Source organism: Perca flavescens, chromosome 18 (genome assembly GCF_004354835.1).
Source record: "Perca flavescens isolate YP-PL-M2 chromosome 18, PFLA_1.0, whole genome shotgun sequence".
In the NCBI taxonomy this organism is placed as follows: Eukaryota; Metazoa; Chordata; class Actinopteri; order Perciformes; family Percidae; genus Perca; species Perca flavescens.
In genome coordinates, this window is record NC_041348.1 from 3,647,762 (window position 1) to 3,660,672 (window position 12,911).

A 12,911-nucleotide genomic window follows, 5' to 3' on the forward strand; every position below is an offset into this window, starting at 1 on the left:
AACTAGCCTCTTTGTTCACCTAAATCCCACTGGCAAGTCCACTTTGGTGAACACCTTAATCCAGATTTGCTCTTTCACGCCATCATTCAAGGTTGACCATGAGAGCCTTTGTTGCAAACAGGAATGTCAAGTATTGTAAAGCTTGAGAAGCATGTTTGGAGGAGCTGTACTGTATGTCCAAAACTGGAAAAAAAAGGGCATGAAAATGCATGTTCTCTACTGATATTTATAATATATGTTTATTATTCTAGCATATTTCCTAAAATTAGGAGCATAAATACATTTTTATTTTAAGATATATAATTGTATTATTATATTAATTAGGTCATTTAAACCCAATCTCAATTCCAATTCAATTAGCCTTATTGGCATGACAATAGAGCAAACTAAATAAAAAAAATCATCACATCACATCACATATTAAATGAATAGGTGTTACACAGGTTCTATACTGTACTGATGATTGCTAATACAATACACTACACTACAAGACATTACATTACACAATACACTTCAATTTTGTACAATTTAATATAATTACTATAAAATACTATACAAATCTGTAATTTTGGTATCCTATAGTGGTTGTGAGTCCAACAGGCTGTGGCAGGCAGATACATATTTAGCTGCCATATGAGCTGTTGTACCCTTCTCTTTACCAACACTTGTCACTTGTCTTTCTCTTGTTTGCCCTGCAGTTGCTTGGTCATGTGCCTCATTGTGATGAGTGCTATTAGGATGCCACCAAGGAACAGGGCTGGGAAGGCTACACAAGCCCACCACAGCTGCCTCTCTCCAAATACCTCCAGTGCTGTATCTCTCCGCCTAGCGTATTCCTGGAACAGAGCCTCCAGCTGGAACATGGTGCATAGGGACAGAAGCATGTGGAAGATCTGGTGACTCTGACCCACAAAGTCACAGTGTCCCGGGAAGAAGCGCTCAGGGATGGGACAGGAGAAGAAGAAGGCGGACAGAAGGAAAGAGGCAATCTGGAGGGCGTGGAAGGGCAGGGAGGGCTCCTGTGTCCAGGAGACGGCTAACAGGCGATGGACTACGGGGCAGATGACCAGCATGTATGCTAGGGTGGTTGGGATCAGCTGGCAGATTTTACGCTGCATTGGATATGGCCGCTGATACCTGGACTTAGCAAAACAGCAGCCTGCACAGGAGAGCCACCCAAAGAAGGCGGCTCCAGGTAGATACAGCAGCCCGATGTAGCTTTCTCTCCACACTGGCTCTGATGTGTAGAAGTAATGGCCAAGTGCGCAACCATACTGATGCACAGCTACACCCACATAGTCCATGAAGAAGAGGAAGTAGTGTGCATGTTCAGAGTGAGACTGCAAGAGGTGAGCTGCCACACTGAAGAACAGATATGTGAGGGAAGACACCAGGAAGAGGCTCAGAGGTAGGGAGGCTAAGTCCAAGGTGTACCCCAGGGCGCCTACGTTGGCCCACCAGCGGAGCAACAGCACAGGACCTGCCAACAAGTGAGTCCACACGTTCAGGGATTCATTGTGTCTCTGGAAGAGGCTGAACAGGTAGCAGCGCCAGTGCTGTTGGACGGGACGGTAGCCCGACAGGATGTAGGGTTCTTGGAACAGAATGGGGACCTGAGAGGCGGCAATGGTGGGGCTGGGTGAAGGAAAGGAGGATGGGATGAGGTCCGAGAAGTGGGGCAGCAAGTGCTTGATGCTCAGGGTCAAGGTGTTGAGTCGCTGCAGAATATTGCCTGACATGGCTGGGTGATGGGTGGAGGAGAGGAAGAGGAGATGAAATACAGACAGAAAACTGCTAGACAGAGCACCCTGAGGGAGACAATCATTCATAGTTCTGATGCCTTCAGTGAGAATCTACAATGTAAATAGTCATGAAAATAAAAAGGAAAAGCATTGAATGAGAAGGTGTGTCCAAACTTTTGGCCTGTACCGTATAATGGCCGATAAATTGATATTTAAAAAATTAAATAAAATTGGAAGAAACAGCCTTCAACCATGTTATGACTGTTGGAGTTGCATAGTTTGTCCACCATAGGGCGCTCTACAACGTCCCAGTTGGCAGCACTCGCGTTTAACCCTTTAAGTTTCATATCTTAAGTTTGTATTTTTATACATTATATTTATCAGAACTTTAATATATTTTGATGTTCCTATGTTCTGTTGTCACAATAAAACAAACAAGTTCATTTTTAAACTGTATTATCGTATTATTTTAGTGAGGACTCATAAATACCTACAAATAACTAATGTTAGGGAAATCTGTTTATGTTTTGTTAAGCGTTTCTGGATTTATTTATTTTTTTAAATATACATCGGCCGATATATCGCAATATTGGATTTTTAAATGACCAAATTGATATCGGCCTTAAAAATCCTTTATCGGTGGGGCTCTAATTTCCTGCCACCGCTAGGGACGATAATTTATGAAATGCTCCTTTGGGTTCCCAAATTAACTTTTTGTGTCCACCAGCCAGGGCTAGAGAATATTCAAATCTACCAGCCACTTCCATATTTTACCAACATTTGGCTAGTAGATGGTGCTAATTTTGGACCCAGTTCGTATTAAAGGGTAGGAATAAACGAAATGGTTTGAAGGACTTGTTGGCACAGTTCTCCTGTAAAACATAACAAGCAGTCACTTTTATAGCTCATTTTCACCTGCAGCCTCTTGGCACATTGGAATTACAAGCTTAACGTACTTACACGAGAGCATTAGAAAAGGCAGACATTCTTCTCCATATCAAACCTTTAACACATACCCAGAGACAAAGAGAGGAATGTGAACCACTCCTGTCACCAAGGTAAATAAGCACCTAAAGGACAAAAGACAAAAAGCCACGTATCTGAGGATAGACTACTGCTGAAAACAAGCTACCGTATCCCTGACCATTACCCTTTTTATTGTCGTTGTCACTGCCTGCATATATTAACATCTTAAAAGTTATAATGGGAGTTTTGAATTGAGTTGATCTTGGCCAAACACGTTGAAGTCTTTCAAGCCCTTAGGATGTATGAAAGCAGTCCTGGAAAAGCAGAACATTTGAACCCATAAAGAAATAATAAAGAGAAAAGAAATGCTACTTTCCTTTCATCTCCCTTGATTTTGTGGCAAAGAAACTGTATGTATATGCTACAGCGGAGACAGCCCCATGCACAAAAACACGTTGCACACACCTTATGTCAACACAAACGATTGGCAAAAATAAAACCTTCAATTTGCGATGATATGTGTCCAAAGTAACACTGCAAGGCATAATACACTGCATATATTTATATTATTCTTACTACTATTATAATATCACTGCTACAACATTGCACATATCTTTACATGCTGTACATACACTTATTCTGCTCTTATAACACTGCAATATATTTCTTGTCCTGACTATGCACCATCTGTCTATACTTGAATATCACATTGCACTTTTCTGCTTTTTTGCACTTCTGGTTGGACGCAAACTGCTTTTCGTTGTCTTTGTACTTGTACTCTGCACAATGACAATAAAGTTGAATCTAATCTAATGTTATTCTGGTTATTCTGGTGGTAGAATCTAAGAAGAAGAACCATCCTCTCACCTGCTTGTATTGACACAACACCTGTTTCCCCTCTGGAGTCTCCGCAAGAAGAAAAACAAGCCTAACTATGTTACGGCAGGCTTTCCTTCCGAAGAACGTTCACACACCTACAGTGTACCATGCTGCAAGGAGGAAAGGGTAAAAACACAACCCTGCATGGGCGGGGTTAAACTGATCAGAAAAGTGCAGTGTTGATCACTGTCTAAGCTATATTCTTATAAAAGACATATATTGGTGCGTAAAAATGTGTCAGCAACATTCAATAGGTTTGTTTTAATCTTTATATCATCTATATTTTTTTATTGGAAACTTGCAGAAGTTAATTGTGTCATTGACCAGAATTCTTTTATGAATTATTTTTGGCAAAAGTCCCAAAGAGAGCACATTTTGGTAAAAGTATAATAATGATGATACACTGGGGAGGGGGGAAAGAAAAGAAATGCATGTGTCATTTTGCATGTATGTTTTTTTTTTGTTGGTTAATTTGATACGGACCATGCATATTTATGAACACTGTTGTATATAAAACATGTAAATGCCAGAATTAGTCAAAATAACTACTTTTTCATCTGTAGTCCCTAGGCAGGTGACATAGGACTAACATAGAGACAGCCAGCAGTCATACCGCACCTCATTCACTATAAGTTAAAAGGTACACATAATGGTGACATATACATTAACAAAAAAACAAAGATGCATGATGACAAAGACGTTATTCTTCCACCTCTATACTGCATTCAATCAAGTGTATGGGTGATGAAATGTGTGACAGTTAAAAGTGAGTGCATCTCTGGTTTTCTAGGAGCCACTGTTTTAAGTGTGTTTTAAAAGTGTTGAATGTAGGACACTCTCTTATTGGGAGGGGCACGCTATTCCAGAGTTTACCTCCTATTACTGACAATAGTTTTGTCCAGAAGTGGTAAGTCTAAATGGTATCACACAGTCCCATTTTACAGAGGCCCGTGCACTACCTCCGCTGTTAAGTCTTTGGAAAAAACCAAAGAATGTGATTATGTAACACTTTACATACCAAACAAGCATACTTGAAATGTTTGACATTTGTCAAAGCTTAAAAATGTATGTCTCTATAAGATATCACAATGTTGAAATGACAATGCTTTTAAGAGTAGTTATGCTAGTAAATGACCAGTTTGTAAAACACTACTCAATATGTGAAAAGATCATAGTATATAAGAACAACTAGGCAGCTTTGGTGTCAAGAAATGACCTAATTTGTTTAAATTGTTAAAATTGAATATAACTTTATTGGCCACCTTTTTTACATGACTTTTGAATGTTAGGGTGGAGTCATATTTGACTCCTAGATACTTGAATTAATTAACAATATCAAGCTCCTGTCATCTAAGGAACTAAGGAACAAATTAGAACAGGGGTCTTCAACATTTTTTAAGCCAAGGACCCCTTAGCTAAAAGAGAGACGGAGCAGGGACCCCCGACTACATATATTGTATACAATTTAGTTGCATTGAAGTGGGCTGGATGGAAGAAAATGAAGGGATAATTCTTTATTATTCATACATCATTTTTTAATGTTAAACATACATGTGGAAGGCACAGTGAATAATTAAGCTTACATTTATCTGGATGGCTACCAGTGGGTACCTTACCTATATTAAGCCTATCTTCAACATTGTGTAAATTAAAAAAAAAAATGTATCTAACAATAATTTGACGCCCCCCCTGTGGTAAGTCTGAGGACCCCCTAGGGGACACAGACCCCCTGTTGAAGATATCTGCATTACAGTGTGACACCTTCATGTTTTGTTTGGTAAACGCCATACAGACAGACTGTTTTTTTAGTATTTAGGTAGAGACATGACTTAGTGAGCCAATCATCAATGTGAGCCATTGCAGATGTAAGTGTAGATGCTATCTCTTGGTAGTTCTTAGCATGTCTCCATCTACTGTCCGGTACTGTACGTTGCATTCATGTTAAACACTGAGCTGATGTTTGCATGTCTTACTTTCTTGCGCAGTGCACTTGTGATAGCCAACAGTGCAAAGATTTATGGGAAGTATTTCTTCCTGTAAATATTACGGTACAATTGTGATCAGCCTGTAATTTGAATTTGCCAGAAGTAAATGGCCTGATGTTAAAACTGTGTAACATCTTAGTTGTTGCCTACCATAGCCTATCACAGTGTTTCTAAAACGTTTTAAGCTGACACACGGACCCCCATTTAATACGTTTTTATCCTATGGGTCCCCCTAGGATTTTTGACTTTAGATGATTTATTACAGAAAGTGTATGAAACCCATGACCAAAATAGTCATGCATTCTGTCATTGTGTTACTTACGGATGGAAATATGGTGAAATAAGTATTCCACTTTGTGCTGGGGACCCCCTGGATCCCCCTCAAGGACCCTACTTTGGGAACCACTGGTCTATAAAATGAAAACACATTATTTGAAAGTGTTAACCGTTCCGTTGTCCTCAGTTCAAATTTGACCCGTTTTCAAAGTTTCTATGCCAGAAATATGGCTTTATTTTCAGCCAAAATTCCCAAAAATAACATGGATGGTTCCATACGCTAACTGATGATCACTACTTTAATGGTCTACCTGGGTGAAAATCTGTGATCATCCATAAACATATCTTTCTCTGACCTTAACTATTAGTAAGATAATTCCTAATTTTGGCTCATTTGACTCAAACATTAGGCATCATTTTAATTTAAGTGATGTTTATTCACCATCAATCCCATAAAGAAGTGTAAAACTAGTGCTGATATGTTATGAAGTTGGCTAAAAAGATGTATCACAGAATAAGGTGATCATTTATAGGCTACTTTATGCTTCAAAAACCAAACCGGAGGACAACAAGTGCATGGTTGACGGGAAGACAATAGGAGGGTTTAACATATCATGAGGAGTGTGATATAGTATTAGGAAATAGTCCTTTGTCCACTAATTAAATCAGCGGAGAATGAAGCAGATCAACTCAAATTGGCAGCTGTATATTGATGGCCTTCCTTTGAATAGTGATTTACAAGATTAGGAACACACCAGCACTCTGCTGCCTGATTTTTAATTTTCGGTGTAATTACAGGAGCCTATATTAAAATCTCATTGACCATGACAAATGGGTATCAGATCAAACAAGGACAAAATATTCAAAGTGAAAGCACATCTACAGCATGGGCCACACTCCTTCATCTTGGCACATTGATTATGTACAAGTAAGCAAACAATTGAACATACTTGTGTTTGGACTACAGGGCAATAAAACAAGTAATGGCAGTCAGTAGTTATATACATTGCAATGAAACTAAGATAAGATAAGATAAGATAAGATAAGCCTTTATTGTCTCCTATAGGATAAATTTATCTTGGGCATTCGAGAGAAATTAAATGGCGACACAATAAACATACATAGAAACATAATCATACATTATCTCATCCAATGCTTCAATGAAAATCTATTAATCCTCACACAATACCCCCGTCCCTTTCCTCAACTATATTGCAAGCTACTGTAATTGAAAATGAGCGGACTTTTCCCTCCACAGACGCACGTCGGTAAATTAGGGAATGTATTTGCACTCCCGGGGGCGGTTCAGCAAAAAGAGGAGGCGTGTTCCAGTGCAAAAGTTACTTGGTGCTATTTTGCAGTTTCAGAAAACAATTCCGCCGCAGACCAGGGAAAACCTGGTCTAAAGTCAGTAGCGCGTTATTCAGATGCTATTTTAGGGGCGCATGCTTGGCCATAATGTAGCGCGTGCACAATGCGCATACAATTCTCTCATCTAAACGGACGCAGCAGTTCCCATTTTTGCAAACCATACATTTACACACATCCCAAAGATGTTCTATTGGGTTGAGATCTGGTGACTGTGGGGGCCAGTTTAGTACAGTGAACTCATTGTCATGTTCAAGAAACCAATTTGAAATGATTCGAGCTTTGTGACATGGTGCATTATCCTGCTGGAAGAGTGCATTTTGATTTCTGAAGGAACTGACTACTGGACTGCTAGATATTAAGCTTACTTTTATATTACTTACTTTATTTGGGTTTTTGCTGCTTCTTCTGCTTTGCTACTTTCTACTGCTGCTGTGTGTTTTTGTTGGATTGGTTGTGTTGTTATGCATAATTTAGTGGTTCTTCTTAAAGTGAAACTAGTTAGTGTGAAGTGTGAATTTGGGGAGTGGAGGTTAAACGACTCTGGTGCTTTTGACTGATTAGCCAGGGTGTGGCCTCCCCACCTGTAGCCAACACCAATCTCCTCCTTGTATTTAATATTGGCATTTGCGTGAAGCGGCAGCTTCAGCGGCAGAAGACTCGAAGGACAAAGACAAATGAGTCTTCGCGGGAGGCTAAGTGGGAAGTTAAGTGGGCTCGATATATCATATCTCACTTACACTGTTCGGTGTCTTATCCGGAAATGTGCTGCTTCTCCATTCCTGTCCGTGTTTCTTCTCGGAGATACTACAAACCACGCATTAGCTCGCAACATTTCCGCAACCCCAACTCTCTTACCTATCCCACCCGTTCCACAAACACTCAACACCTTGTTGCAGGTGGCCTGTGGAACTGCCAGTCTGCCACTTGCAAGACTGAGTTCATCTCTGGCCTTGCCAGCCTGGTACCGCTGGTACTTCAACATCCAGACCGAGAAGTCAGATGCCTTTCTTCACCTTCTCTCTTCTTTTGCCCTCTCACTCTCTCCTTCACCACCCACTCACAAAGCTGGCAACCACCTAGATCTCATATTCACCAGAAACTGCTCTACATCCAACCTCACTGTTACTCCGCTCCATATCTCAGACCATTTCTTCATCTCATACTCTCTCCCACTCTCCCAAGCTCACAACCATATCTCAAGAGACATCGTACCAGTCCGCCGTAATATTCGTTCACTCTCTCCTTCCTCTCTGGCAGCATGTACCTTATCAACCCTCCTTCCATCTGACTCTTTCTTACTCATGCCTCCCAACGCTGCCACAGACACTCTACTCTCTACTCTATCCTCCTGTCTCGACTCTCTCTGCCCTCTTACTTCACGACAGGCTCGCAAGTCCTCCCCAGCTCCGTGGTTATCTGACTCAGTACGTGCTGAAAGATCAACTATACGGGCAGCGGAAAGGAAATGGCGGAAATCTAAACACCCAGATGATCTGCTTACCTATTAGTCTCTTCTTTCCTCCTTCGCTGCCTCTATTTCTGCAGCAAAAAGCTCTTTTTATGAAACCAAAATTGAATCCTCTTTCTCGAACCCCAAAAAACTTTTTTCCATCTTCTCTAACCTGCTGGATTCCCCCAGTCCACCTCCTCCCTCCTCCCTTCTACCAATCCACTTTGTCAACTACTTTGTAAAAAAGATAGATGACATACGCTCTTCATTCTCCACCACACCTTCTTTAATCACCTTACCATCCATCACATCTAGTACTCTTTCCTCTTTCACCCCTCTATCTCCAAATCAAATTCTTACTTTGATTACCTCTGCCCGCCCAACCACCTGCCCCCTGGACCCTATCCCTTCTCACCTTCAATTTTATTTATTTCAATTTTATTTATTTATAGTATCAAATCATAACAGATTTATCTCGAGACACTTTACTGATAGAGTAGGTCTAGACCACACTCTATAAATTCCAAAACCCCAACAATTACAGTAATTCCCTCAAGAGCAGGCATTAGCAGTGGCTATTGCGACAGTGGCAAGGAAAAACTCCCTTTTAGGAAGAAACCTCGGCAGACCCAGACTCTTAGTAGGCGGTGTCTGACGGTGCCGGTTGGGGGTGTGATGAACAGTGGCAAATAATAGTCACATTAAAGATAATGGAACAGTGACTTCGAAGGTCATCGTGGAAGTTCATGTCACCTTCTCCAGTCCATTGCTCCTGACCTCCTTCCTTTCCTCACTGATCTCATTAACATCTCCTTGTCAGCTGGCTGTTTCCCAGATGCCCTCAAGGAGGCAAGAGTGACCCCACTACTCAAAAAACCAACACTCGACTCCTCTGATGTAAATAACTATAGACCCGTCTCCCTTCTTCCATTTCTATCTAAGACTCTTGAGCGTGCCATTTATAATCAACTTTCTACCTGATCCCCACCAGTCTGGCTTCAAGGCTGGTCACTCAAAGGAAACTACCCTCCTTGCTGTCACTGAGCAGCTTCACATCGCTAGAACAACCTCTCTCTCTTCCATCATCATCCTTCTGGACCTTTCACAACCACACACAGTGGACACAGTGAACCACCAGATCCTCATTTCGATCCTGCAGAATCTGGGTGTCTCAGGCTCTGCGCTCTCATTGCTCACATCTTACCTGGCAGACCGAACCTACCGGGTAACTTGGAGATGATCTAGCTCAGATCCTTGCATACTCAAAACTGGGGTTCCTCAGGGATCAGTCCTGGGTCCCCTCCTCTTTTCTCTGTACACCAACTCTCTCGGGTCTGTCATTCAGTCGCACGGCTTTTCTTATCACAGCTACGCAGATGACACCCAACTAATTCTCTCCTTTCCTGAGTCTGAAACTCAAGTAGCAGCACGTATCTCGGCCTCTCTAACTGACATCTCATCTTGGATGTCCATACACCATCTGAAACTCAACCTTGACAAGACTGAGCTCCTTTTCCTTCCAGGGAAAGGCTCTCCTACTCAAGACCTGACTATAACAATTGACAACTCTGTGGTCGTCCCCACCCAGACTGCTAGAAACCTGGGTGTGACACTTGACGACCAACTCTCTTTCACTGCTAACATTACTGCAACCACCCAATTGTGTAGATACATGCTGCATAACATCAGAAGGAGACGTCCCCTTCTAACACAGAAGGCGGCTCAGGTTCTGGTTCAGGCTCTAGTCATCTCACGTCTAGACTACTGCAACTCCCTCCTGATTGGCCTCCCTGCGTGTGCCATCCGACCCCTGCAGCTCATTCAGAACACAGCAGCTCGGCTTGTCTTCAACCTCCCCAAGTTCTCTCCCACTACACCGCTCCTCCGCTCTCTTCACTGGTTACCAGTTGCTGCCCGCATCCGCTTCAAGACACTAGTACTTACACACAGGGCCACGAACGGATCAGCCCCAGCTTACATCCAGGACAAGGTCAAACCATACACCCCAACCCGCCCACTTCGCTCTGCATCAGCCAAACTGCTTGCTGCCCCCTCACAGAGAGGGAGAACTAATCACTCAATGAAATCCCGACTGTTCACTGTCCTGGCTCCCAAATGGTGTAACGAGCTCCCCACCGACATCAGGATGGCCGAAAGCCTACATATCTTCCGCCGAAGGCTAAAAACACATCTCTTCCGACTACACCTCGGATAATAAAAACAATTCTTGAACCTGCACTTTCATGTGTCTCTTTGTAGCTTTGCTTATTTAAAGTTAATGTACTTGCACTTACTACTTGTTGTCTGGAGTTTGAACCTTCACAGTTAAAAGCACTTAATTGTAAGTCGCTTTGGATAAAAGCTTCAGCTAAATGACATGTAATGCAAGTAGCCATCAGAGGATGGGTACATGGTGGTCATAAAGGGGTGGACATGGTCAGAAACAATGCTCAGGTAGGCTGTGGCATTCAAACGATGCCCAATTGGTACTAAGGGACCTAAAGTTTGCCAAGAAAACATCCCCCACACCATTTCACCAGCACCACCAGCCTGCACAGTGGTAACAAGGCATGATGGATCCATGTTCTCATTCTGTTTACGCCAAATTCTGACTCTACTATTGGAATGTCTCAACAGAAATCGAGGCTCCTTGGACCAGGCAACATTTTTACAGTCTTCAACTGTCCAATTTTGGTGAGCTTGTGCAAATTGGAGCCTCATTTTCCTATTTTTAATGGAGGTTAGTGGTACCCGGTGGGGTCTTCTGCTGGTGTAGCCTATCCGCCTCAAGGTTGTGTGTGTTGTGGCACACATTCACAAATGCTTTGCTGCATACCTCGGTTGTAACGAGTGGTTATTTGAGTCAAAGTTGATCTTTTGTCAGCTTGAATCAGTCGGCCCATTCTCCTCTGACCTCTAGCATGCATCAACAAGGCATTTTCACCTCCCAGGACTGCAGCATACTGGATTTTTTTCCTTTTTCAGACCATTCTTTGTAAACCCTAGAAATGGTTGTGCGTGAACATCCCAGTAACTGAGCAGATTGGGAAATACTCAGACCAGCCTGTCTGGCACCAGCAACCATGCCACGCTCAAAGTTGCTTAGATCACCTTTCGTTCCCATTCTGACATTCAGTTTGGAGCTCAGTAGATTGTCTTGACCTGGACCACACCGCTAAATGCATTGAAGCAGCTGCCATGTGATTGTTTGATTAGATAATTGCATAACGAGAAATCTTACAGGTGTTTCTAATAATCTTTAATAATCTTTAATATATATATATATATATATATATATATATATATCAGGGCTGTCAAAATTAACGCGTTAATTTTTGCGTTAATTTTTTAATAATTAACTCATTAAAAAAAATTAACAAAATTAACGCAGCTGTGTTTGTTTAATTCATGTGGCGGCTGAGAAACGTAATACGTCTACATAACAGCAGGCGGCGCTACTCTGTATTGTTGCCCAAGTAATGAAAACCGGCAGCTGATTGGACGAACGCGTCACATGGGTTTGTTTTCTCCGGATATTGAGAGCCAGACTGTCATGGCGGCCGTTCACAATACGATCTCATATTGTACTAAAATAGTTAACAGAAACATGTTTCTGAAAACATTTTAAGCGAGAAAAAGGCCTTGCAGTTGCTGAATCTGTCTTCATTTCAGCTCAACAATTAGTTTAGTTTAGAAGATCTTCGTCAGATTTTGAGAGACCAGTCACGTCACCTCATTCCGCTCGCCATTTCCGGGTGAGTCCCGACTGCCCTGCCGGCGACTGAACTCTCGGCTCGTTGGAGATGAACTGCTCCTCGCCTGTAAAGTAGACGAGAGCAGGCGACAGCAGCCGGGGACGGTGACAAAAATCTGCTCTCAAGTCGGACAGTTTCTAGTCGTTTCAGCAGCCTTCAGCAGGACTAAATAAGCCAAATTGTTGCTGCTGTTGTTCTGAAAGATATTAAACATTCCGAACTTAGCAGAACCTTTCCTTGTTTGTTTTTTTCTTCATATTTGCAAAGTTAAGTGATTCAGCATTTAAATATCCATTATTACAAGCTTCAGTCTCAATTTAAAAAAGCGATTAATTGCAATTAATTACAGCAAATTGTGTAATTAATGAAGTTATCAATTGACAGCCCTAATATATATATATATATATATATATATATATGTGTGTGTGTGTGTGTGTGTGTGTGTGTGTGTGTATATGTGTGTTTCCAGCTCTGTCAGCCCAATATA

The 12,911-nt window shown here is 41.8% G+C and overlaps 1 protein-coding gene across 1 annotated transcript; it reads right to left on the reverse strand.

The window, feature by feature from the left end:
• Positions 1-668: 668 nt before the first annotated feature.
• Positions 669-1,739, reverse strand: paqr8 (progestin and adipoQ receptor family member VIII). The gene has a single exon (XM_028605855.1). The coding sequence runs from the start codon at positions 1,737-1,739 to the stop codon at positions 669-671; it is 1,071 nt and encodes a 356-aa protein (XP_028461656.1).
• Positions 1,740-12,911: the final 11,172 nt, after the last annotated feature.